This window comes from Leptonychotes weddellii, chromosome 11 (assembly GCF_054177405.1).
Source record: "Leptonychotes weddellii isolate Sample4059 chromosome 11, ASM5417740v2, whole genome shotgun sequence".
NCBI classification, from domain to species: Eukaryota; Metazoa; Chordata; class Mammalia; order Carnivora; family Phocidae; genus Leptonychotes; species Leptonychotes weddellii.
In genome coordinates this window covers 23,801,438-23,828,656 of record NC_138379.1, presented here as the reverse complement: position 1 = coordinate 23,828,656, position 27,219 = coordinate 23,801,438, and the positions used below count along the sequence as shown (strand labels likewise).

The 27,219-nt window shown below is 37.3% G+C and overlaps 2 protein-coding genes across 3 annotated transcripts in view; one reads left to right on the top strand and one right to left on the bottom strand.

The window, feature by feature from the left end:
• Positions 1-1,495: 1,495 nt before the first annotated feature.
• EIF3M (eukaryotic translation initiation factor 3 subunit M) lies at positions 1,496-26,008 on the top strand. 2 transcript variants are annotated; one of them, XM_081798389.1, is made up of 11 exons: positions 1,496-1,653; positions 4,057-4,189; positions 5,368-5,506; positions 5,783-5,906; positions 6,062-6,156; positions 17,905-17,988; positions 18,937-19,036; positions 19,660-19,741; positions 24,093-24,236; positions 25,297-25,354; positions 25,814-26,008. In XM_081798389.1, the coding sequence occupies exons 1-11, from the start codon at positions 1,612-1,614 to the stop codon at positions 25,932-25,934; spliced, it is 1,122 nt and encodes a 373-aa protein (XP_081654515.1). In that variant the 5' UTR covers positions 1,496-1,611; the 3' UTR covers positions 25,935-26,008. The 2 variants fall into 2 exon arrangements, with proteins under 2 accessions (XP_081654515.1, XP_081654514.1); XM_081798388.1 differs by having other exon boundaries at positions 25,294-25,354.
• Positions 26,009-26,209: 201 nt separating this feature from the next.
• Positions 26,210-27,219, bottom strand: part of CCDC73 (coiled-coil domain containing 73) — a 198,234-nt gene continuing 197,224 nt past the window's right edge. The window contains 1 exon segment of the mRNA XM_081798391.1: positions 26,210-26,622. Within this exon segment, the coding sequence (XP_081654517.1) occupies positions 26,401-26,622 (222 nt within the window). The 3' untranslated portion in view covers positions 26,210-26,400.

Below are 27,219 nucleotides of genomic sequence, written 5' to 3'. Positions count from 1 at the left end.
AATATTAGAAGGCATTGGCTTGAGTTCAGGACAGAACTTTGGAGTCACCCTGCCTTTCTCTTTTTCTCACACCCCACATCTGATCTCTCATTAAATCTTAACAGCTTTACCACTAAAACATCCAGAATTCAGTTTCTCACCACCACTCCACCATCTTCTCTCACTCTGCCTTCTGTAATAACTTCCTAACTGGTGTCACTACTTTGACCCTGGCCCAACTTACCTCAAACTGCAATACAGCTGCCAGAGTGATCCTTTGCAAAAAAAAAAAAAAAAGTTAAATTTGATCTCCTCACTCTTCTGCTCAAAACATGTCAGAGGCTTGCCAATTCATTAAGAGTCAAAGCCAAAATTCTTGTTATGGCCTAGCAGACCATGATCTGGCTGGCCATGGCTATTTTCATTTTTTCTTTCCTCTACTTAGATCCGGCCCACAGGCCTGCTTGCCCCTACCTTGCATCCCTATCTTGCTGTTCTTATGAATGAAATGCTTTCCTGCAGGTTTCTTAATTCATACTTTCCTTATTTTCTTCAGTTCTCAATATGAATTGAGCAATTTTCTTCCATCACCCTACCTAAAAAGGCATGCACACAAACTTATACACAGCCACCCTTTCTCTCTGTTTTTCTCCCCCGCCCCCCTTCTGCTTTCACCTTTTTGGTAGAGCTAGTTAACATGTTGCATACAGTAATTCTTTACTAATAGCTAATACATTCAGTGTTCACCATGTTTTAAGTGCTTTATATATTAATTTACTTAATTCTCACAACACCGAGGTAAGCACTTCATTATTCTTATTTTTCCAAGAGGAAGCCGATACACGGATATTAAGCAATTGCCCCAAATCACACGTCCATCAAATGGTACAGCGGGGATTCCATCCCTAGGAATTCTACTCTGGAGGCCAAGCTGTAAAACACGCCATTCAGGACTGCCTTTCTAACTACTTTGAAAGGTTTGTGTTCTGTGCGCCCGCTGGAATGTAAGCTGCAAGTGGGAGCTTCTCTTGGAAACTACGGTTATCCCCGGCGCAGAGAACACTGCCTGTCAGCAGGTCCCTCAATAAATGCTGAAAAGTGGGATAAATTTTAACTCGAAAAAAATTGTCGGGATCAGCAAAAAAAGTAAGCCCTGAAGGCTCTTTTCGTACTGCCAAGAGCCAAGGCGCGGTGGCTGGGGGGAGCACCAATAGGCGCCATGCACTGCAGCCTGAGAGACTGGCTGGCAGAGGGGGTGTGGCTGCAAAAGAACAACTATTTTGAGCACAATTTTCGTTGGCCGAACTGGCTTAAGATTTCAGAAAGGAGGTGAGGTAAGGCACAAGACGTGAGTTCACGCGAAGGATAATCGGCGACATCATTCTAAAGACTAGAAGGGAGAGGCGGTGCCAGCACCTGGCCCCGTAGAGCGCGTCCGCGACACCGGCCCAAGCGCGTGCGCCCCGCCCCCAGCGCCCGATGGGATTGGCCCCCCTGGCCCCGCCCCGCAGGGTAACCCGGAAGCAGTTGTGTGGCACACACACCCGCACCCCCCCGCCCGTGCGCTGTAGCTCTCTTTCCGGTCGGCGTGGTTTTTGCGAGTGGAGCGACGGCCGTACCCGGTCTTTCAACATGAGCGTTCCGGCCTTCATCGACATCAGTGAGGAAGATCAGGTGTGCTCCCAGGCCGCGAGTGCCTCCAGGATGGGGTTGGGAGGGTATGAAGGGCTGAGCCAGGAAACCAGGCGGTCGGGACACCGCCCCGCGGAGCCCGCTCCGGGGCTTAGAGCCGCAGCTCACTCCCCACACACGGGAGTAGGGAGGCCGTGAGGCGAGGCGCTAATTTTTGACCTGGAGTTGAGTTGGCCCGCCGACCGTCGGTTCCAGCGCTTGGCCCGAGGCTTTACAGCCAGCTTCCTGGTTGGCGTCGGGAACCTTGCAGTCCGTGTCACTTCTGACGACACTACTTTTTGACTGGGAATGGTGTCTGCTTCCGTCTCCCAAATGCAGCCACATCCGGAGTGGGAGGTAGCGAATCTTTAAACGACGTAAGCAGTCTAGGAAAAATTATTTTGTACAAAAGCTGAAAATGGTTTTATTTTGTGATCACAGAGGCAAAGGTGACCCTATTTTAAACGGAGGCCATATTTTATATTCTTACTTGTGCAAGAGTGAGAGTTCTGGAACATGAAAATAGAACAGTTTCACCCTCCTGCTTTGAGGCATACACCTGGTGAACCATCGTAATATTTTTAAATTTTTTATTTCATGCATGGCTGATAGTTGATGGGAGTAAAACCTGAATTTATTTTCTCTAAGTTAATTTTATAGAACTGAAAACCATATTCTGTGAAGTAGGTGTTGTTTTATATTTTTTGCTACTCCACTAACATGGAAATTTGGTTTCCATAGAGGAGAACACCATTACTATTCTAAGATAACTCTTAGAATTACAGATGTTGATTTTTACCCCCATGGTAGAAGTGCAGACCCTCAGCCCTGAAGAACCGAGTAAGAAGGGGAAATGAAAGGCGGGGGTGGGGGGCGCTAAGGGAGGAGATAAGGCTAGGGAAGGAGTTGAGCACATTAGAAAGGAAAATGTGGAAAACAAGGAAAAAAGTATATTAATGGAATCATGTTATCAACAAATTGCTATTAGATTACCCCAAAAAAGTATTTGATTTTAACATAGGAAAGAATTTGTAGATGGAGGAAGTTCTTGTCGTTGGCCTTATTTTAAAGAGTCATTTCTAGTTAGGTTATGCCACTTTTGTAATACATGAGTTTGACACCAGCCATTCCTTTCAGGTAGATGTGATTGCTTCAGAAGTTCAACTTTGGACAAATTCTGTGTTTGAGTAGGGTAGGAAATGGAGTTCAGGATTTTGTCTTTTCCTTTACTTGTCCTACTCCACAACTACTTGTAGCCAGTGAGGATGACAGATAAAAACAATAAACTGTTGATTGAATGGTTCTTAGAAAAAGTTTGCTTTGTATCTACAAAGCAGAAGCTGAAAAACTTTTTTTGTGTTTTTTTTTTTTACCATATTATGCTTCCTTCATAGGAAAACACATTCCCCACTAGTGTTTTTATGCTCTTTGATATGGTGACAGTTTTATAAAATCTAGTTTATAATACCAACTCATAAGTGAAGATACTGTGGTGTTACCTGAAAGGGTAGCGCCATCAGATCTACAAATTTAACGTACCTTTTGTAGGTAGCCACACATGTTTGTGGGTTCAGAAAATGTGATACCTGGGCATTTACTAATGGTATCCTTTCATCTTCCTGCTTAAGTTTTTCATTTTGTTATCTTAAATACCATCTACATTCATGTTTGGCTGCCATAAATACCAAGTCCTCAAAAGAGCATCTTACTAAATATTATATATATGCTTTAGAGTATAAAATGTCTGAATACCTGGATGTGGTACTGTAGTTACAGGTCCCAGGGTGCTTTCTGATACAGATACGTATTTTGCATTCTAAAAAATGAATAAAGTAGATCCAATTTGAAAAGTACTATAAATTCAAAACAACATTCAAAGCATCTTTTTATCTTTGTGTTTCCCAAAATGCTTGTCTCATATAGGTTCTCAAACATTTTATTAACAAATGATTACCTTCTTGCCAAGGTAATGGCAAATGTCTGTAACTTTTTAAAGTAGCTATATTATATACACTTGAGAGCAATAAAATTTCGTTTCTTTGAAACAAGTTGAATTTACCAGGTCAGATTAATTGTCCACACACAACCACTCATAAACGCTTTGATGTATATTAGAAGTTTTGGCTATGTACTGGAAGTTCAGCAGCATATAGGTGATAGAGAAATTCTGAAGATGATCCATGTGGGTCATAGTGGGTTTGTGTAGCCACTTGGTTTTGTAGAGGAAAACCTGTGGCTCCTGTGGGGTTGTGATGGGGACTGAGGTGGGGGAGAGGCACTTCAGCATAGTAATTTAAAGTCGTTAAGTATTTACTTCTTATTTTTTCAAAAAAGAATGGTTTGAGATCTTGAATTTTGGCATTGTCAGTTTTAGAGATGTATAGCAATCTTAACTTGATTCAACAGGCTGCTGAGCTTCGAGCTTATCTGAAATCTAAAGGAGCTGAAATTTCAGAAGAGAACTCAGAAGGTGGACTTCATGTAGATTTAGCTCAAATTATTGAGGCCTGTGATGTATGTCTGAAGGAAGATGATAAAGGTTTGTTTTTAATTTTTTTGTAATATTTCTTACTAATCAGAAAGGATCTACTTTTTAAATTTTTCTTGTAAATTATAATTGTCTTAGAACTGTTAAGCCCTGTTGTTTTTTTAATCTTACCTTTACACATACTTTCAGGTTATTCTTATCTGTTATACCTGTGAAGTAAGCCTATTTTGAGAAGACATCTTTTTTAATAGGTCATGTTTTTTGAGTGTTAAGTGCATACACTCAATACTGATAATTTGAGAATGAACTGAGGAAAAGTGAAGCTCTTCTTTCCTTTTGATAGGTTTCCATTAATATCAAATGGGATATAATTTCAGGTAATCTAAAAGATATTTAATTATTTGGCTGATTCCCTGTTTATTGACATAAAATGGGAAATTTTGAAAATTGGGAGTCCTGTAATCTTTAGTTAAGGTTTGAGATTAAATTTGGCTTGTAGTTAATATCTTACAGTCAGAAAGCAATGACCCAGCCAGGAAGTTGACCGCTTCCATTTCTCAGTAATTTCCTATTTATATATAAAAGTTTTCTTCACTTGAGAAAGCATTCTAACTTAAGACCGAACCAGTAACTTCCAAATGATTGAATATCTTGCCAGTAAAAATTGAAACCATGTATATAGACCTATATATCAGTCTTCTGTTTTACAGGTTGAAAACCAAATCTTAGGTAATGATTTCCTTTTTCGTTAATAAAATGTACATAGTGCTTTCTGGTTGTTAGCTGTAAACAGAACTGGTTTCATTTGAATTCATGTATAATATATTTTTAGCATAATGCACACCCTTGAAGGAGAAGTGTCCTCTGGTGGAACTGTTTTACAGTAGCCAGATTACATCTTCCTAAAGTGTTTTATGTTTAATGATCTTCTATATATTAAAACACTGGAGGGGCGCCTGGGTGGCTCAGTTGGTTAGGCCACTGCCTTCGGCTCAGGTCATGATCCTGGAGTCCCGGGATCGAGTCCCGCGTCGGGCTCCCTGCTCGGCGGGGAGTCTGCTTCTCCCTCTGACCCTCCCCCCTCTCATGTGCTTTCTCTCTCTCCTTCTCTCTCTCTCAAATAAATAAATAAAAAATCTTTAAAAAAAAAAAAAAACACTGGAAATACATACTTAATTAGACACATTAAGTATGATAGTATTGCTATTGTGTTATCCATGCATGTGTAGATGTTGAAAGTGTGATGAACAGCGTGGTTTCCCTCCTGTTGATCTTGGAACCGGACAAGCAAGAAGCTCTGATTGAAAGCCTGTGTGAAAAGCTGGTCAAATTTCGGGAAGGCGAACGCCCATCTCTGAGACTACAATTGTAAGTTAAGAACTGAAAGAGGCTCGGTTTTTCAAGAGGTTCTTTTGATGTCGCTGTCATTTAATGGTTAAAAGCAAGAATTATGGAACTTGACTGTCAGCTGTGGCTCTTACTAGTTGTATGACCTTGGACAAGTCGTTTAACCTTTCTGTGCCCCATTTCCCTCCTTGTAATGTGAAGTTATTAATGGTGTCTCAGGTTTGTTGTGAGAGCAGATAATCTCAACTTAATCATCATAGTTACTGATCTCATACACTTTTATTATTTGTTAACCAGGCTGAGCAACCTTTTCCATGGGATGGATAAGAATACTCCTGTAAGATATACAGTGTATTGCAGCCTCATTAAAGTGGCAGCATCTTGTGGGGCCATCCAGTATATTCCAACTGAGCTGGATCAAGTGAGTTACTATGTGGAATACTTGTTCTGCTTATAAGAAATGTAGAATATATTATAACTAAAATAGCAAATATGTATGTTCTAAATGTTACCTTTTAAATGATGAAACTGTGTTCAGCTGTGTCACTAAATTTCCTCCTTTTGTCAATCCTGTAGGTTAGAAAATGGATTTCTGATTGGAACCTCACCACTGAAAAAAAACACACCCTGTTAAGGCTCCTCTATGAGGCACTTGTGGATTGTAAGAAAAGGTATTCAGAATTAATGTACTAGCTTAAAACTTCACAGGCAATTTAACTTAAAACCTCACAGGCAACAAACAGTTGAGACTGTTTTTAAAAACAAGTAGGGTAAGTGATTTTGCTCTGTTTTGTTCTCCACAGAGTTGCTGTAAATGTATTTCTGTAAATTTCACCTACTAAGTTAAACATAACTACAAAGTTTAAAATAGTTTTCCCCATCTTTAAACATTTTTAAAAGCAAAACTTGCTTTTGTTCTAAAAATGGTACAACTGTTAATCCGAAAGCTATATGTAACTTTAGACTAAGTTATTTAATGATGCTTTGATGTCTTAGTGTGGGGCAGTGCTACCACTTTTGTTTAGTGATAGGGTTTACCAATCAAAGTTTCCACAGTCAGTCTCTTATATAAAAAGTGCCCCCAAGATCAAATTTTGCAATAGACTCTACTAAAAGAGTACCTATTGGGCTTCTGCAAGGTCTTGGGTTTCTAAGGTATGTAATTCAGCCTAGCAAACTTCATGCCCAAAATACTTATTCTATATACCCAGCTTATAGGTTTGGCTCAGTTTTCAGAACTAGTGTTAAAAGATAATCTTACCTTTTTGACCTAGCTTTTCAATTTCTTTTCACATAATGGTTAAATACTTTTAGAAAAAGTAAACCAGGGCGCCTGGGTGGCTCAGTTGGTTAAGCGACTGCCTTCGGCTCAGGTCATGATCCTGGAGTCCCGGGATCGAGTCCCGCATCGGGCTCCCTCCTCTGTCTCTCATTCTCTCTGTCTCAAATAAATAAATAAAATCTTTAAAAAAAAAGAAAAAGTAAACCAGTCTTCCCTTTAGTTTTTTTATTGCACAATTTTTATACTGGCTTTTAGTGCTGGGTATTTAATGTATTAGAGAGGGTCAGTAAGGTTAATGTGTTTCTGTTAAGTAATGTAAACTTTTTGCAACTATTTAAATTTAACAATATAAAAGGAAACTTTTGTTACAAAAGTTGGAACGCTTTATCATAAAAGAAGAGAAGCAGGGGATATTGCGCTAACAGCCTGTTTCATTCTGATCCGTGGCTACTACCTATTGTATGTTGGCAGACATATGACAGCATTCTAGCCAGTAGTCAGTAAAGTGTTAAGAGTAAATAGTTTATAACAAAGACCATTTCAAATGGAGAGAGCATTAAAAGCTGTTAGAGAAAGAATCCTTATTTTCATGCACACTTCAGATGGGCAGACTGTGCATCCAAACTACTGGGATTCAAGTCTTGGCTTTCCTGCTTGTTGTATGACTAAATAAATTACCATCTCTGTAACTCAGTTTCCAATTGAATGGAATTTCCAATTTAGAGTGGAAAAAATAGTAATACCTCATAGGGCTGCTGAAAAACAAGATAACAATATTCATATACTTTTTAACACAGTGGCTTCATTATTGGGACAGCACTCCGTAAAAGTTAGATATTCTTACTATCCTTTTCATTTTTCAAGCTCACCTTTAAGAAGTTAGTCTTTTTTCTGGTAGAGTAATTTAAAATGATGAGTGTTATGGTTTCCCTCTGAATGTCTAGTGCTTATCAGAGATGATGACTACTCACTGGATGATTCTCTAATTGCTGTTTAGTAGGTCCTTAGTCTGTTATATGTAGAATGGAAGTGACCAATGTTCTAAGGAATTCCAAATTTAATTTTCAGAGAAATTGAAATAGGACATCAGTACCCATCTATACTCTACTAGACATGTCTTTTTTTTTTTTTTTAAGATTTTATTTATTTATGAGAGAGAGAGAGAGGATGAGCAGGGAAAGGGGCAGAAGGAGAGGGAGAAGTAGACCCCCCACTGAGTAGGGAGCCCGATGTGGGACTCGATTCCAGGACCCTGGGACCATGACTTGAGCTGAAGGCAGATGCTTAACCGACTGAGCCACCCAGGTGCCCCTACTAGACATGTCCTAATGTTAAACCTCTGCAGTATTTGGCATAGATGATCACTTTTTCCTTCTTGAAACACTTTCTTCAGTTGGTTTTTGGGGCCTCCTCCCACCCCCCTCATTTATTGAAGTGTAGTCGACTTACAGTGTATTAATTTCAGGTGTACAACATCGTGATTCTACATTTATCCCCAAGGGGCTCATCTCTCTCGGTTCTTCTCTCTCTCTCTTTTTTAAGATTTATTTGAGAGAGAGAGAGTACACATGAGTGAGAGTGGGGGTGGGCAGAGGGAGAGAATCTTCAAGCAGACTCCCTGCTGAGTGCAGAGCCTGTTGCGTGGCTCCATCTCAAGACCCATGAGATCATGACCTGAGCCAAAATCAAGAGAGAACCTTAACCAACTGAGCCACCCAGGCGCCCATCAATTCTTCTCTCTCTTTTTTTTTTTTAAGATTTTATTTATTTATTCATGAGAGACAGAGAGAGAGGCAGAGGGAGAAGCAGACTTCCCGCGGAGCAGGGAGCCCGATGCGGGACTCGATCCCAGGACTCTGGGATCATGACCTGAGCCGAAGGCAGACACTTAACCATCTGAGCCACCCATGCGCCCAATTCTTCTCTTTGTTCACAACTTGTTTATGGGTTCCTTCTCTCAACATTAGGATAACTTGTTTCTGGGACTTTTTCTGCTCAGTTACATTTATTCCCTGTGCATGTTGTTTGTATTTTTTTTGCTGTGATTTTGGGTGAGGCTGAGTACCAAATGCAGGACAGTTTTTTGTATTGCTAAGTTGTTAAATTCAGTACAAGATACTTCACATCCCTGTCCTCACCTACTAAAATGCCGTTGGTGCTTCCCAGGCATTAGAAGAGCTGCAGTGCTCCCATGCACTTGCAAATGCTCTGGAGGGCACCTGGTTAAGAGCCACTGCTGCCTAAGTGCTCTCATTCAGTCGCATGCCTTTAAATACTATTTATATGCTAGTGATTTTCACATGTTTATCTCCTGTATTTGTCTTCTGAACTCCAAATATCTATTCCTGTTTAACATCTCTCTTTAGATACTCAAAAGACATCTCATACAACAGCTGCAAAAATGAACCTTTTTTCCTTCTAAATCTGTTTTTTTTACTTTCTCCAACTCAGGAAATGCCATTTCTGTCTTCTGGTTGTTCAAAACCCAAAATTGGGATTCCTTTACGGTTCCTTTTTTGTCTTCCACTCTGTATCTAATCAATACCAAATCCTGTCAGCTCTGATAAATCTAAAGTCCACCTTGTGGTCTAAGCTACCATTATTTCTTATTTAGATTTTTGAAGTAGCCTCTTAAATGGTCCTTGTTTGGGTCTTGTCCCCCTACAGCCTGTTCTTAATACAGATTAATACAGCTTCCAGAAAGTTCTGTTTAATATGGAGGATCAGATTATGTTTCCCCTCTATTCAGAACCCTCCAGTGCTTCTTTGGGAGTAAAAGGCCAAGCCAGCTCCAGATTCTTAGTACTGGCCCTTCTGCCTGGAGCACTTTTTTCCCAGGTAACCACATGGCTCCCTCCCTTCTTCAGATCTGTTCCCTTATTATTTCATCAGAAAGGTCTTCTCTGGCTGTCTGTGTATAACAAGATCTCCTCTACACCCTTGCATTGTTTTTGTTTCTCTCATCCCTATTTCATCATTTCCCCCTTGCACTTCTTACTAACAGACTTATTATAATGTTTATTATCTGTCCCCGCTAGAATGTAAGTTCATGAGGGCAGGAACTTCATTCATTACTCAAACAGTGTCTGACACGTGGTAGGCACTCTATATTTGTTAAATGAATGACTGTTTACGAAATATGTTGCAAAAGCAGAGATGTACAAAAGCACATGAAGTGGTGGTTTATGGAACTAGAGTACATGCCCTTCCTGAAGCCTTTTAGATTAAAAAATGTCAAAACACCTTGCAAGTATAAGATCCCTGGCTTTTTCCCCTATTTCTGATGTTACAGTAATTAGTTTGCAGTATTTGAGTGTTGGTTCCTTCATTTCTAAGAATAGATGCAGTCCAGTGGTCACTCTACAGTCCCTGTTTTCCTCCACCTCTCAGCACCATGTGACCGTGATATTCCTTCCCTCATAGAAACTTCTCTTGACTTAGGTGACACCTCTCCTTGTTTTTGTCCAACCTCTTTGGCAGTTCATTCTCAGACACCTTTGTAAATTATTCTTTCTGTCCCATTAAATACTACTATTACTCAAGATTTTGTCGGAGGACCCTTTTTTCACTCCGCCTGGGTCATCTCATCTGTTCCCATGGCTTCTGTCATCTACTGAATGGACATCCATGTTTTTGTTTTTGTGTTTTTTAAAGGTTTTTTTTATTTGACAGCGTGCGCGCACACAAACAGGGCAGCAGGCAGAGGGAGAAACAGGCTCCCCACTGAGCAGAGAGCCCGACATGGGGCTCGATCCCAGGATCCCGGGATCATGACCTGAACTAAAGCAGCCACTTAACTGACTGAGCCACCCAGGTGCCCTGACATCCATGTCTTTAACACAGTCTTCTCTTCTGTGCCTTGGATCTTTGTATTCAACTACTTTCTACCCTTTTCTGCATGTTTCCACTCAGATGTGGCACATAGCTGCCTCAAACTCAGCATGACCAAAATGAATTTGTCGTTTTCTCACTCAGTTAGTCTCTTTGTTCCTAAGTGAGACATCTTGAAGTGCAATCTATTTTCTCCAGTCTGCAACCATAATGATTTTGTGAAATAGAAGTTTCCGCAAATTTTTCTTTAGGATATATTACAAAACTCATAGCATGTAAGACCTTTCTGACACGGGCTTCTAGGTTACCTACTGAGGTAGCTTGGGCTTGGTGAATGTGATGATAATCATGCCATTTTTGTATGGTGCGTTGACAGATTACAATGTGTAATGGATATTCCCTCCCTCCATTTTCCCCCAACACACAAGCCTTTCCTCTTGGTTATCACATCCGAGACATGCTAAGCCTGTGTCAGCTGTAAGAGCACCCTGCTCTTTCCCAGTCTAGACCAGGGGCTGGCACCTTTTTGTATGGTCCACAGGCTAAAAATGGTTTTTACTATTTTAAATGGTTAAGAAAAAGTGAGAATAATATTTCATGACATGAACATTATATGAAATTCAAATTTCAGTGCCAATAAAATTTTACTGGAACACAGTCCTACTTACTCATTTATGTATTGTCTATGGCTGCTTTTGCCAAGACTAGAGTAGTTGCAGCAGAGACCATATGGCCTACAAAGCCTAAAATACCTAACTGTCTGGCTTTTCACAGAAAGTTTGCCTACCCTTGGTCTAGACGACCTATGCTCGACTTCATTTCTCTGCCTAAAGCACTACTCTTATGTTTAGGTTAAATGCCTCTCTTCTACAGCACCCTCTACTTTTATCGTGGTGTGACAGCCTTAGCGGTTTGTGAGGCTGTACGCTCATGAAGGCTAGGAACCTTATCTGTCAACCATTGTGTATGCCCAGGGTGTTTGGCACATTATGGGCCCTGGATGGATAAATGCTACCCTCCCTAAGGAAGGTAGAAGAGGATGGCTGTTTTATTTAAATACAAGTTTCTGTCACACTGCTGATTTAAATTTTAAGATTTGGTTTTTGCTCAATACACATAAAATGTAATTTTCTTTGCTGCTTCTGAATTAGAATTCTGAGGTTCACTTTGCCCTTTTAGTAAGAATGCTTATATCTATGGGTCCTCTCCTTCATTATTTTACTTACATTGGTGGTTGATGAGTACAAATCATGTAACATTTTCTTGAGCTGATTGTATGTCAGATACTATGCACTTTAAATGGATTCTTTTATCTGGTATTTGTGAATTCAGATTTCTTGATAAGATATATTAGGTTGAAGTATATTGTGGCTGCTAAAACTGGAAAATGAAATGCACATGTGCTTGTAGAGTATCACAAGATAACAATGAGTAAAACAGGTTTTCATTAAAATTTTCTTCAAATTCTTACAGTTTGGGGCGCCTGGATGGCCCAGTTGTTTAAGCGTCTGCCTTTGGCTCAGGTCATGATCCCAGAGTCCTGGGATCGAGCCCCTCATCAGGCTCCCTGCTCAGCAGAAAGCCTGCTTCTCCCTCTCCCACTCCCCCTGCTATGTTCCCTCTCTCACTGTGTCTCTCTCTGTCAAATAAATAAAATCTTAAAAAAAAAAAATTCTTACAGTTCTATCACTATATATAAGATGCTGGTTACCACTTAACCACTCCTATATTTACATTTGTGTATATATATTTTTAAAGATTTATTTATTTTAGAGAGAGAGTGGGGGAAGCAGAGAGGGAGAGAGAATCCCAGGCTGACTCCTCACTGAGCACGGAGCCAGTCATGGGTCTCGATCCCATGATCCCGAGATCACGACCTGAACCGAAACCAAGAGTCAGACACTCAACTGACTGCGCCACCAAGATGCCCCTACATTTGTATATTTTAATAAAACTTCGGTTTTTAGGAAGTTTTAAAATACGATTTAACTTTTTAAAATCAATGATACAGCTCCTACTGATTTTACCCAAGTTGAATCACGATGTTGGGTGGGGGGAGTGTTTTTAGAAAACAAAAAAAGAAAAAAATGATTTTTCATAATTCACTAAGTTTTCTATAACTGTCCAACGATTCATCAGTTTAAAGGAAGAAATAAAGGGTGAAAATAAACATTTTCTAAGACTTCAAATTGAATGAATACATTTTGTGCTTTTCACTGCAACTAAAATCTATCATCTGCATAATTTTAAGGATAATTTAATTGGAAGGATATATTTAGTAGAGTTATTTAAATATATGGTGTCGGCTCAACTTCAGCCATGCTGTTCTAATAATTTCTAGAACACAAAACTTTTTTCCTACCTAAGCCCTCTGTGCTTGGTCTTCCCTTTGTCCGGAAAGTTATCCAGCCTTCACCTCCAACACTTTTCATGGCCAGTTACTTTACATCCTTAGATTTCATCTTATATGTCATTCCTTCGAAGAGAGACTTTCCTTATGTACTTCCCTGTCTCTGCTTGCGTTACTCTTTTACATCACCATTTTTTTTTCCTTCATGGTACTTATTTGTGGCGGGGTTTTTTAATCACTTTATTATTTTTTTTCCATCATCATAAGTGTACTTTAATCCCCATGCCCTGTTTCACCCATCCCACCACCCACCCGTCTCTGGTAACCGTCAGTTTATTCTCTGTGGTTAAGAGTCTGTTTCTTGGTTTGTCTCCCTCTCTCTCTTTTTTCCCCCCTTCATTTTGTTTCTTAAATTCCACATATGAGTGAGATCATACAGTACGTCTTTCTCTGACTTACTTTAGTATTATCTAGCTCTGTGCATGTTGTTGCAAATGGCAAGTGTTTTTTTTTCTTTTTTTATGGCTGAATAATATTCTGGTGTGTGTGTGTGTAGGTGTAGACACACACACACATCTTTATCCATTCATCTATTCATGGACACTTGGGCTGCTTCCATAGTTTGGCTATTGTAAATACTGCTGTAAACATAGGAGTGTGTGTATACCTTTGAATTGGTGTTTTTGTATTCTTTGGGTAAATAACCCAGTACTGTGATTGCTGGATCATAGAGTTGTTCTTTTTAAATTTTTGAGGGACCTCCATGCTGTTTTCCACAGTGGCTGCACCAGTTTGCATTCCCACCAACAGTGCACAAGGGTTCCTTTTTCTCCACGTCCTTGCCAACACTGGTTTTCTTGTGTTTTTGATTTTAGTCATTCTGACAGGTGTGAGGTAGCATCTCATTGTAATTTTGATTTGCATTTCTGTGACGATGAGTGATGTTGAGCATCTTTTCATGTGTCTGTTGGACATCACCCATTTTTTAATTGGATTATTTGGATTATTTGTTTTTAGGGTGTTCAAGTTGTATCAGTTCTTTATATATTTTGGATACTATCCCTTTATCGGATATGTCCTTTACTTGCAAATATCTTCTCCCATTCTGTGGATTGCCTTTAGTTTTGTTAATTGTTTCCTTTGCTGTGCAGAAACTTTTTATGATGTAGTTCCAGTAGTTCATTTTTGTTTTTGTTTCCCTTGCTTTGGGAGACATATCTAAAAAAATGTTGCTATAGCTGATGTCAGAGAAATTATTGCCTGTGGTCCTTTCTAGGATTTTTATGGTTTCAGGTCGCACATTTAGATCTTTAATCCATTTTGAGTTTATTTTTGTTTATGGTCCAGTTTCATTCTTTTGCATGTAGCTGTCCAGTTTTTCCAGCACCATTTGTTTTTCCCCATTGGATATTCTTTCCTCCTTTGTCAAAGATTAATCCACCATGTAATTGTGGGTTTATTTCTGGGCTTTCTGTTCTGTTCCATTGATCGATGTGTCTATTCAGTACCATACTGTTTTAACTATCTCTTCATAATATAACTTGAAATCTGGAATTGTGACACTTCCAGTTTTTTCTTTTTCAAGATTGCTTTGGCTGTTTTGAGGTTTTTTTGTGGTTCCATACAAGTTTTAGAATTGTTTGTTCTAGTTCTGTGAAAAATGCTGTTAGTATTTTGATAGGGATTGCATTAAATGTGTAGGTTCCTTTGGGTAGCATAGACATTTTAACAGTGTTTGTTCTTCCAACCCATGAGCATATAATGTCTTTCCATTTCTTTGCGTCTTCTTGAATTTCTTTTATCGGTGTTTTATATTTCAGAGTAGAGGTTTTTCACCTCTTTGGTTGAATTTATTCCTAGTTATTTTGTTTTTTGTGTGATTGCAAATGAGATTGTTTTCTTAATTTCTCTTTCTGTTACATCATTATTATCACATAGGAATGCAGCACATTTTTGTACATTAATTTTGTATCCTGTGGATTTACTGAATTCATTATCAGTTCTAGTAGTTTTTTGGTAGAGTCTTCCGGGTTTTCTGTATATAGTGTCATCTGCAAACAATGAGAGTTTTACTTCTTCCTTACCAATTTGGATGTCTTTTATTGTTTTATGTTGTCAAATTGCTGTGTCTAGCACTTCCAGTACTATGTTGAATAAACGTGGTGAGAGTAGACATCCCTTTCTTGTTCCTGGCCGTAGGGGAAAAGCTCTCAGTTTTTCACCATTGAGTGTTTTGTTGGCTGTGGATTTTTCGTATAAGGCCTTGTTTATGTTCAGGTATGTTCCCTCTAGATCTGCTTTGCAGAGGGTTTTATCACAAATGGCTGTTGTACTTTGTCAAATGCTTTTTCTGCATCTATTGAAATGATCATATGGTCCTAATCCTTTCTCTTAATGGTGTGTTGTATCACACTGATTGATGGGTGAATATTGAACCAACCTTGCATCCCTGGAATAAATCCCATTTGATCACAGAGTATGATTTTTTTAATGTATTGTTGGATTTGGTTTGCTAATATTTTGTTGAGGATTTTTGTATCTATATTCATGAGAGATATTGGCCTGTAGTTCTCCTTTTTTGTGATGTCTTTATGTGGTTTTGGTATTAGGCCTTATAGAGTGAATTTGGAAGTTTTCATTTTCTGTTCAGAAAAATAGGTATTAACTCTTTAAATGTTCTGTAGAATTCACCTGCAAAGCCGTCTGATCCTGGACTTAGTTTTTTGGGAGTTTTTAAATTACTTGTTCAATTTCATTGCTGGTAATTGGTCTGTTCAAATTTTCTATTTCTTCCTGCTTTAGTTTTGGTAGGTTATATGTTTCTAGGAATTTACCTATTTCTTCTGAGTTGTCCAACTTGTTTGCATATAGGTTTTCATAATATTCTGTTATAATTGTTTATTTCTGTGGTGTTGGTTGTTATTTTTCCTCTTAGTGATTTTATTTGGGTCCTTTTTTTTTTTTAAATATATCTTGCTAAAGGTTTATCAGTTTTGTATATCTTTTCAGAGAACGAGCTGATTTCATTGTTCTGTTTTTTTAGTTTTTATATCATTTATTTCTGCTCTAATCTGTATTATTTCCACTACAAGATGTGTAATGTCCTTCCATTATTTCCAAATCACAGTGAAGGACTTGCAGGTTCTCTGGGAAATGTCAGAAAGGCTAAGAAGGATTCTGAACTGTTGGCATTTTCATAATGGAAAGATACTCTGCCCTATTTTAAGCTTCAAACAAATGATCACTGGAGACATTTGGAAAGATCAAGAACAGAGCTGCTAGATGCTTCCATTTCCCTTGTAGAATCTCCATGTCCCCCAAGTGAGGTCAGCTTGTACAGAAGGAGATCCATAATTTTTGGTGCTCTGAAGCGTTTTAGAATCCCTTCTGTTTTCCTTCCTCCTTTAGGTATAAGGTTAGGTTGTTTATTTGCGATTTACTTGCTTCTTGAGCGATAGGTCTGTATTGCTATAAACTTCCCTTTTATTACCACTTTTGCTGCATCGCAAAGATTTTGGACCATTGTGTTTTCATTTTCACTTGTTTCCATGTAATTTTTTATTTCTTTGGTTTCTTGGTTGACTGATTCATTGCTTAGGAGCATGTTATTTAACCTCCATGTACTTGTGTGTTTCTCAGATTTTTTCTTATGGTTGATTTCTAGTCTCATAGCATTGTGGTCAGAAAAAATGCATGGTATGACTTTGGTTTTGGGGGGTTTGGTTTTGTTTTGTTTTGTTTTAATTTGCTGAGACTTGTTTTGTGGCCTATTCTGTGATCTATTCTGGAGAATGTTTTTTGTGCACTCGAATGTGTATTCTGTTTTAGGATGGAATGTTCTGAATATAGCTGTTAAATCCATGCGTTCCAGTGTGTCATTCAAAGTCACTGTTTTCCTTATTGATTTTCTGTTTGGATGATCTGTCCATCGATGTAAGTGGGGTGTTGACATCCCCTACTATTATTATATTACTATTGATTTTTTGTTTGTTATTGACTGTTTTGTGTATTTGGGAACTCCCATGTTAGGTGCATAAATATTTACAACTGTTATATCCTCTTGTTGGATTGTCCCATTTATGATTATATAGTGTCCCTCTTGGTCTCTTGTTAGTTTTTGTTTTTAAGTCTGTTTTGTCCAATATAAGTATTGCTACCTAGGCTTTCTTTTAACATCCATTTCCATGTTAAATGTTTCTCCATCCCCTCACTTTCAGTCTGCAGGCATCTTCTGGTCTGAAATGAGTCTCTTGTAGGCAGCATATAGTTGGGTCTTGTTGTTTTTTTTAATACACTCAGTCACCCTCTTGTCTTTTGATTGGAATGTTTAGTCTATTTACCATTCAGAGTACTTATTGACAGATATGTATTTACTGCCAATTTGTTACTTATTTTGTGGTTGTTTCTGTAGATTTTCTCTGATCCTTCTCTTGCTTCCTTTCATGGTTGGTTGGCTTTTAGTGATATACTTGGATTCCATTCTCTTTATTCTTTGCATATCTGTTACTGGTTTTTCGTTTCTGGCTACCGTCATGGCACTTGTTAGTTCTTATTTTTCCTTAGTCATCGGTCTTTCCTACTAGGAGGAAAGTTCCTTTTTTTTTTTTTTTTTAAAGATTTTTTTATTTATTCATTTGACAGAGAGAGAGACAGCAAGAGAGAGAACACAAGCAGGGGAAGTGGGAGAGGGAAAAGCAGGCTTCCCGCTGAGCAGGAAGCCCAACGCGGGGCTCGATCCCAGTACCCCGGGACCGTGACCCAAGCCGAAGGCAGACGCCTAACGACTGAGCCACCCAGGCGCCCCGGAAAGTTCCGTGATTCTTCCCATAGAGTAGGGCTGTGTCTCTTGGTCACCATTGTATGTGTCATCAATATAGTACTTGGCACTTAATAGTTTTGAGTGAATGAATGGCAGTAATGATATTCTGAAATTCCTAAAGCAATATTTCTTTTTAGTGATGCTGCTTCAAAAGTCATGGTGGAATTGCTAGGAAGTTACACAGAGGACAATGCTTCCCAGGCTCGAGTTGATGCCCACAGGTAATGTTGAACACGTTGTCTTTCTGATGGGGGCTACCTGCAGCTTGGAGGTTGAGCTATAGCAGAAATTATGTTTGCATCTCCCAGCCCAGTGATCCAGAGCCATTTGATACTGTGTGCTCTGTGGTGATCCGGTGTAGATACTAAAATCCAGGGCTTGGTATTGGAATAACCATAGATTGTAGGTGGAATAGTCACATAATATTTTCTGTTTAGGGTATTGCTGGTTTGGGTGTGATGATCCCAAATTGAGAAGTAGAGCCTAATATCGGGTTGATTTTATCTTAATGTTAAGGTATGTAGATGAGGAAAAGTTGGTGGCATGCTAAAAGTTAGCCCATTGCTAAGGAGAATAAGGGCTTCAAACAATCCTTGGTCTACTTAGTAGCAATAATAATGGAATCAGTTTTTTAAATCTATGAAATGGAAATAATAACTTCTCTATACGGTACGGCTTCATAGGGACCTAGGTGTTCCTAGAAAGTGTAGTTTGTGGGAAAGATCTTTAACTCTGAGGTTAGACTGCCTGCATTCAAATACTCCACCACTTAATTAGTACTTACTGGGCAAGTTCTTTCTGGGCCTGTTTCATCTTTGATAACAGGCACGATAATACTGTATATCAGGGTGTTGTAATGCACGTAAAGCACTTAACTCAGTGTCTCACATATGGGAAGATGCTTCTGCTGTTTTAATTTTTCTTTATTTCAGTCGTGCTTTCGCTCCATGTTTTTGTCTACAACTACTTTGTTATGTTTTTAAAACAGATACACCTGTTAAGTAGATTTATTGGCCTGTTTTAATCTCAGTCCTGTAGCTTTTTTTATGCTGTGTATATTGAAATCTTAGATATTTTACTGAATTAAATATATTTTGCAATCTGTAAACGTTGGTGGAAAGTTCCTGAATCTCAGGACTCTGAGCTTGTATTTTTGTTTTTTAATAAAGGTGTATTGTACGAGCATTGAAAGATCCAAATGCATTTCTTTTTGACCATCTTCTCACTTTAAAACCAGTCAAATTTTTGGAAGGCGAGCTTATTCATGATGTAAGTATTTATCTTTAATGTGGAAAATGTTCTCTTTTCCTAAATGTAACATATTGAAGCAGAACTCTTTTTCTTTGTATTCATGAACGTGACTATTAGATCGGGAAACAGAACTGTTTGTTTTTTTTAATACCAAGAACAGAATGAAATTTAAGACCAGCCTTTTTTTCCAATCACTGAACATACCTGTTCCTGTTCTTTCTCCCTTTCCCTCATCTCCGTACTTGTCTGGCTGTTATGAACATAAATAATAGGAATTTCTTTTTATATGTAGTGTCAGGTAGCCCCAATTAGGAAGATAAATCTGATATTTAAAAACACATGAACACTCTTTTCAAGTGTAAGTATAAATACATTTTGGATTAGTTTCTATTTGTATTATGCTGTTCCCACCGTCTTTCAGGGTAGCTCACTTAGAGCTGTATTTACTGATTGTTCATCTAAATGAGTCTTAACGAAAGCAAATGGTTTAGATAGTAATTTGATCAAACAGATTGCTATTCTGCACTAAAGGAAGCATTGATAGTTTTATTGCTGAGAGTTAATGTCTTAAAAATATCTTGAGTCTTGAGTATAAATCTTGATTCTGTATTGAATATTATATCTTTATTTTCTATCTGTAGCTTTTAACCATTTTTGTGAGTGCTAAATTGGCATCATATGTCAAGTTTTATCAGAATAATAAAGACTTCATTGATTCACTTGGTAAGTTTTGGAGTTTATTCTTTGTTGGGCTATAAAGAAAGATGGGAACATGCTCTTCTAGAACTCTCATGTACTGTAAAATCCAGCAAATATGACTGTGGCCTTTTGTTTAGATTACCCTAATCAGTGGTGTATGATAGAACAGCAGCAAACAGGTGGACAGTTTAAAAGATTATTCAGAATGAATTGGGAATCAGAAGAAGATGTAGGAGGTAGCATTTGTGGTGGAAAGAGCAATGAAACTAGGAGTCAGAAAACCTAAGCCTTTATTTCTCTCTATAAGAGTTTGTTGGAATTTAGGCCCTCCTACCAGGTGTACTAGACCATGCTTCTTTGAGGTACAGTTCTAGCAAGAAGCAGGTGTTAGAGCAGATTCGGATAGAAATAATTCCATTGTTACATGTGTTTTTAAATTGTGGAATGGAGGATAGAGCAGAAAAGCAACTTAAAGGATCACCGTTACTTTGATCATAATGGCGACTTTTAGAAGTACTCATTTTAACGGCTGACAAAATTTGATGACTAAAAGCTACTTTATTATTTAAAACAAAATTATTTGTTTGTAACAGACCCTTACTCCTTATATTTTTGGTGATTTTTAAAAAAGAAGCCATAGTGGGGCGCCTGGGTGGCTCAGATGGTTAAGCGTCTGCCTTCGGCTCAGGTCATGATCCCAGGGTCCTGGGATCGAGTCCCACATCGGGCTCCTGGCTCAGCGGGGAGCCTGCTTCTCCCTCTGACCCTCTCCCCTCTCATGCTGTTTCTCTCTCGCTCGCTCTCTAAAAAATAAATAAAAAAAAAAAAAAAAAAAAATCTTTAAAAAAGAAGCCATAGTTACATAATTGAAACAAATGGGGTTTTTTCCCCCTGTAATATATTTTATTCTTGGTGCACACCCCCTCCCCAAAATTAACAAATTCTAGAAGTGTATGTATTGTTAAGCAGATCTAAGTGAACCTGTAGATGGAATTAGAAATGGAATTACATGATGGGGGAAACTTTCTTTTTTTACTTTTTTTTTTTTTTTTTTACTTTTACAAGGAAACTTTCTTTACTACAATTTGTTGAAGACAGCATAGTCTTAGCTTTATATGATTTTAATCTTCGAATTTTCTTTCTAGAGCATCAAAGCTCTGTTTGCCAAACTGAATTTAACCTTATCCTCATTGAGCAAATTCCATATATATTCAGTAATTTCTTTCTGGAGCATGTTTTGAACATACTAAAGTTACAAAGAGAAAAATTAGAAAATCTGTAGTTGAACAGATTTAAATTGTTCTAAAACTACCAGTTTTTTTGAGAATGAAGTCAACTGTGAAACCGAGGTGCTTTGTTTTTCTACTAGGCAATAATCAAAACACCTTAGAGGTTGGTTATATTTCCCATGTTAATATTAAGTTGTTAGTCTCGTGGTTTGAGATATAGATGAAGAACTCATTTATAGTCTATTTTGATTATACTATTATTAGTCCTCAATTTGGCCATCATTAATTCCTATCACATGTATATTTTGTGCAGCCATTGGAATTGGGGAAGATTGAATTATTCTGAACATAATAAGGCATTTGAAATATACCAGGATAAAGTAGATGCAAGTGTGTTTGTGTAGAATGCTTTGCCAGGTGCACTAGACCCAGAAAAACCACATTCTGTCCCAGTTAATTTGTTTTGTGGCATGAAGCTATGTGATGGAATGTTAATGTCAGCAACCTCTTTATTTACGCACCAAGGAAAAAGGAGTAGTAATTAACACTTTGACACTCCCCCATTGATGTGTAATTGACTGTTTCAAAGGAGCACTGGTTCATAAGCTATTGCATGCATTAAAATTACGTTTTCTATATTGCAGCATTTTAAGACAGGGGTCAGTGACAATGCAGAAATTGCTCAATGATGCACATTTTTTTATTACTGCATTAAGGTTTTGACATATTAGTAATGAATAAATGTTTCCATAAAATTAGATTTTTTTTATAACTTTAAAATTGAAATATGACACAGAACACTGTGACTTCCTCTTTGACGGTAATGTTCTAGTTTCATGAAACAAAGCACAGCTTTCTACAAGTCTTTAACTCATACTTCACTGGCTTAATAGTTTTGGTTTTGAGAACGAGTTCTAACACACAGGTTTCCACATGTAAGATAGATAATGGTTTTACATAATGCACTTTAGAAATAATCTTCATTTCTCTGATAAATTCTTAAATTTATGTAAGCTTGTAACTACACCAAAGAGTAGCAGTAAAATAGTATTTTAATTATATCTTAGAAACTTTAGGAATATCATTTTATCATACTGAAAGAGAAGTGTATATGCCCAGAGAACTGGGGATGTTAAGGAATTTTCTTGAATTTGAAAATATTGAGAAAAATCTTTAGTAGTTGTTTTCTGTGATAGGAAAAACGTAACATTTCTAATTTATGGTGCCAACTGGAAGTCCAGTTCCCTGTTTTGCCTTCAGTTTCTTGAACATGTATGCAAATAAGCTATCTTTTATTAGACATTTGTAAAAGATGCTTTCGGCAAAATATCAATAAATGTGCGTATTTTTGGTTTTACATGTATTGCTAATGTTTATTACAACTCAAAGTCTGGTTACCAATGTCTAGATTCTACAGGTGGCATCACTTTATCAAAAACACTTTATTAACATTGACAACTTGGGCCAATAGTAAGCATTATCCTGTGTCAACTGAATTGCCCTAACATGTCTACATGTAATCTGGTGTTATACAGTTGCTACCTTCTTGCTTCAGAAAGTTAATCAGCATCTAATTTGCATTTGTTAATTAGGGTTAATGTGCACTAATTGATTTTTTGATGCTTGTAGATTTCCATTAAACCCGGTTAGCAGTACTTACTTGGATACCTCATTCATTTGAGTTATGATGATCATGTTTTTGTTGAATCTGTGCCAAATAGAAGGCCTGCATCATAATTACAGCTAATTAACAGATGATTATGTCCTGTATTAATGAGCTTCCCTTGTCTTCTGCTAATATACGTTATAAATTTCAAATTTATTTATGGAGTGCTTAGAACTTTTTTAACAGTGGAAACTTGAGGCTCTTAATTATTAGAGGGTACATGATCATTTGCTCAGTTTCATAATTTGAAACTTCAGAGAAAACAAACGTGTAATTTTAGATTAATTTTAGAAACTTGTTTTTGTAATAAGTTAGCATCAAATCAAGTATATATGATATTGTGTTATAATTCCATTTCCATTTAGGAACTGGTAATAATTTAGATATTCAGGATTTATAAATATATGTATTACTAGTCATTTATTTTATAAGCAAATATATCTTTTAGGCCTACTATACCACTTTGACTAAGTCATTTAATCTCTGCTCTTCAGTTTTCTTATTTTTTAAAATGAAAGAATCAGGACTGGGTAATTTGTTAAGTTTCCTTTTGGCTCTCACAATTGTTTATGATCTGAAAAATTGTAACCGCATGTTTCACTAGAAGTTAAAAGGCAAAATTTGAATTATTTGTACAGTTTTCTACTTCAGGTATCACTGTTAATGGTACTATTTAATTTTATCTAGTACTAATCAGTGTGGCCTGTAATTGTTAAGTGATGAACACCCTTTTTTTTTTAAATACATTTTTTTTTTTTTTAAAGATTTTATTTATTTATTTGAGACAGAATGAGAGAGAGCCTGAGAGGGAGGAGGGTCAGAGGGAGAAGCAGACTCCCCGCTGTGCAGGGAGCCCGATGCGGGACTCGATCCCGGGACTCCAGGATCATGACCTGAGCCGAAGGCAGTCGCTTAACCAACTGAGCCACCCAGGCGCCCGATGAACACCCTTTTGACTTAATTATTAAATCCAAAGTGACCTGGGAAATGGAATGTTTTCATAACAGAATGTATATGAAAATATTTTAAGGCTTCATGTTTACTAGTAATACTGACACACAACAAAAAGATAAGGTATCTTGTGTTTAAATGGAGAGCAAATAGTAAAAATAAGCTTAAGTAATTAAATAAAAATGTTCTTATGAAATAAACTTTGTACGTTTTATCTCCTAAAATCTGTAACTATAAAAAACGTAAAATGTGCAGAAGTTCTAGGGCTTAAAAAATACCATTTTATAGCCCATTCTTACTTTGAACCTATGACCTGTGGCAATGTGTAGCAGTAAAGAAATGTAGTTCTAGAAGAATAACTGTAATATTCCATAGTTTAATTATGGGGTCAGTTTATGGTTTGCAAATATAAGCAGCTTTGTCAAAACTGCTCTGTAAGTGCTCAGTGACTTTTGACACAAGAGTTGTAATTGTGCAGATCTTTAACTAGTATGGATGTTCATCCAGCTTTAACCACTGTGTTATTCAGGTCTATTACATGAACAGAATATGGCAAAAATGAGACTGCTTACTTTTATGGGAATGGCAGTGGAAAATAAAGAAATTTCTTTTGACACAATGCAGCAAGAACTTCAGATTGGAGCCGATGATGTTGAAGCATTTGTTATTGATGGTAAGGCAATTAGAGTATTTTCATTTTTTTCCTAGAATTTCTCTTTTATCTTTTGGAATATAAGATTTTATATCTTGGGGTGCCTGGCTTGCTCAGTCTGTAGAGCATGCCACTCCTGATCTCGGGGTCATGAGGTCAAGCCCCATGTTCAGCATGGAGCCTGCTTAAGAAAACAATAAAAAAAGATTTTGTATCTTGAAACTGAGTCGTATTCTAACAAAGCTAGGTTCTCTTGTAGCAGATATGAATGTTTTGACTTGCAGATTATATTTGTAGTAGAGTGAAAATTCAGTGGAAATACAAATTGCTCTGTGGTTTTTGGTGTTCTATTCCTCGAAATCATACAGAATAATGGCCTTTAGGCAGTATACCGTAGTGGTTAAGAACCTTGATTTTAGTATCAGATCTGGATTTGAGGGCCAGGTCTTCCTCTGAAACAGGAATGTAGGAGTTAATACATGGTTGTGAGGATTAAATGAAATAATGCAGGTAAAGCACTTTATTTATTTAGCCCAGTGCCTGGCACATAGTAAATGATCTGTAAATATTAATCATCATCATTTTTTTATCATTGGCTAGAAACAGGACCTTTCCCAACAATTACATTATAATATGATTTAATTGTTACTCAGATTTTTTTTCTGGGCTTTTTAAGTTTGAAAGTTGGGGGGATTGCCCAGTCAGGATTAATAAAATGTACAGAGTTATTGACATGGTTTCTTTTTAATGCTCTAAGTCTCAAACTGTCCTATAAAGGAGTAATACCTTATTAGGAAATTAGTGTTTTCCCCCATATGCAATTGTAGGGGAGAACACTTAGAATTCTTAATAAAAACTGTATGTGATATTTAGTATAGATTCACCCAGCAACCATAGGACAAATGCGCGACCTTCCTCTTGGTTCCATCACACTGCTGTGCTTGTTAGTAGATTCAGAGAGCTGGTTTATAAAGTAATGTTTGAAAATTGTAAAGTTTATTGTGGTTTAGTTTTATATCTTAGCTGTTTTTCTTGGGAATTTTCCATATAACATACCCTGTAAAACGTCTTTTTTCAGCAGTAAGAACTAAAATGGTCTACTGCAAAATTGATCAGACCCAGAGGAAAGTAGTTGTCAGGTAAGACACTTAAGACTTTGCAGCATTTTGTAGAACAATTTAGTTTGTTCCGATTATTTCACTTAAATGTTTAGAGAACCGAGGTGTAGTGTTCTTATCAGTTGACTGTAGTTAAATAGTTGCTATTTATCATAATTTTATTAAAGTTCAGACTGAATGTGATTAGCTTATTTAATGAAAGAGTCCTATTTTCCAGCACATTTCATTTAATGGCTCAGCATTGGCTAGAATACTAATGACTTTTGTGTCTGGTTTATGTAGTTCAGGAAAATAGAAGATTTAGGATCAATATGATAAAGATTTTTAAAAAATAATTTAGAATGGTAAGAATTAGAAGCTTAGGTCTTTCATGTATATTTAACCTTGTTTTTAACTAGATATAAGTGTGTAGTATTGTAAAAGAATGCCAAAAGGATAAAAAGTTGACAATAACTTTGTTTTTAATTTTTCAATTTTTAGTCATAGTACACATCGGACATTTGGAAAACAGCAGTGGCAACAGCTGTATGACACACTAAATGCCTGGAAACAAAACTTGAACAAAGTGAAAAACAGCCTTTTGAGTCTTTCTGATACATGAATTTTTATGCTACATATAAAATTTTGTTCTTTTTGGAAAAAATCTAAATCACAGTAAAACAAACTGAAATTTGACTACAGTCTGGACATTATTGTCTTAAGTTTAAAGAAATGTAAAAAGTCACAAGTTTCAGAGGATACAAAGTAATCAGTTGCAAAGGGTCACTATCTATCTTGTATATTTCATAAGTTGTGTCGCAAGGAAGGGGGTTCAGGGTGCAGCAAATAGCTTTGATGAAGGGATATATGAAGGAAAGCACATTTAATTTAGGGGGAATTGGATGCTAACAGCCATCTTAGCTATCTGAAACATTTGTAAAAACATAATAGTATAATTTCATCACATCAAAAGAAATTGGAAGAGTATAACTGTAAGGCTTTAGGTGCAACATTTTGTTCTAGTCAAAACCTTATTGATATTTCAATTAAATCTCTGTTCACCACTGAAAGCATTTATCAACATTCTTTTAATCTGTCATTTTTTCCAACATCTCTTCTGCTTTTCTTTTCTTAGGTTGGTTGTCATTTTCTAAGCTTAGGAAGTTTTCGATTTCGTTAATTTGATTTGTTACTAGGCTCTGCCAGTCATCTTCAACAGTAGAAGGTGCAGCCACATCGGCAGGATCTTTAATCTTGGTTGCCTGAAAATGGCTTTGGAGCAGAACTGATTTCAAAGGCTTTATTTTCACCTAGAAAAGACCAAACTTGTTTTCCTTACCATTGAAATTGCTCGTTTTTTTTTTTTTAAGTCATCAATAAGAGTTAAAAGAAAATCCTGCAATTATGAGTATGTGATAAAGCCATCATTTTTCTTGACTAATTTTCAACTTAATTTGGCATAAAACAATAAAATGTGCACCTGGAGGCTCATGCCTGTGTAGTAGATCCTTAAGATCCCTAGTAAAGTCCAGGGATACCATGAACATTTTCTAAAAGGTCTTGAGCCTACACTGAAAGAAAAGATATTTAGAACTATTGCAGATCAAAATCTGTTTTGTCTGCTACTCCTTCCTCTTCCCCTCCCAAACATGTCTATGTTTGGTATCTTCTATCAAAGCCAGGGGAAAATTAAAAATGTTAACGGAGGAGGGCGCCTGGGTGGCTCAGATGGTTAAGCATCTGCCTTCGGCTCAGGTCATGATCCCGGGGCCTGCGATCGAGCCCCGCATCGGGCTCCCTTCTTGGCGGGGAGCCTGCTTCTCCCTCTCCCTCTACTGTCCCCCCTGCTTGTGCTATCTAGCTCTGTCAAATAAATAAAAATCTTTAAAAAACAAAATGCTAACAGA

Bases quoted from the DNA above. Each gene is read 5' to 3' on its own strand.
- EIF3M (XM_081798388.1), top strand. From the start codon at position 1,612: ATGAGCGTTCCGGCCTTCATCGACATCAGTGAGGAAGATCAG. The intron at 5,907-6,061 runs GTGAGTTACTAT...TCAATCCTGTAG, and splicing joins TTCCAACTGAGCTGGATCAA to GTTAGAAAATGGATTTCTGA. The intron at 24,237-25,293 runs GTAAGGCAATTA...GTCTTTTTTCAG, and splicing joins TGAAGCATTTGTTATTGATG to CAGTAAGAACTAAAATGGTC.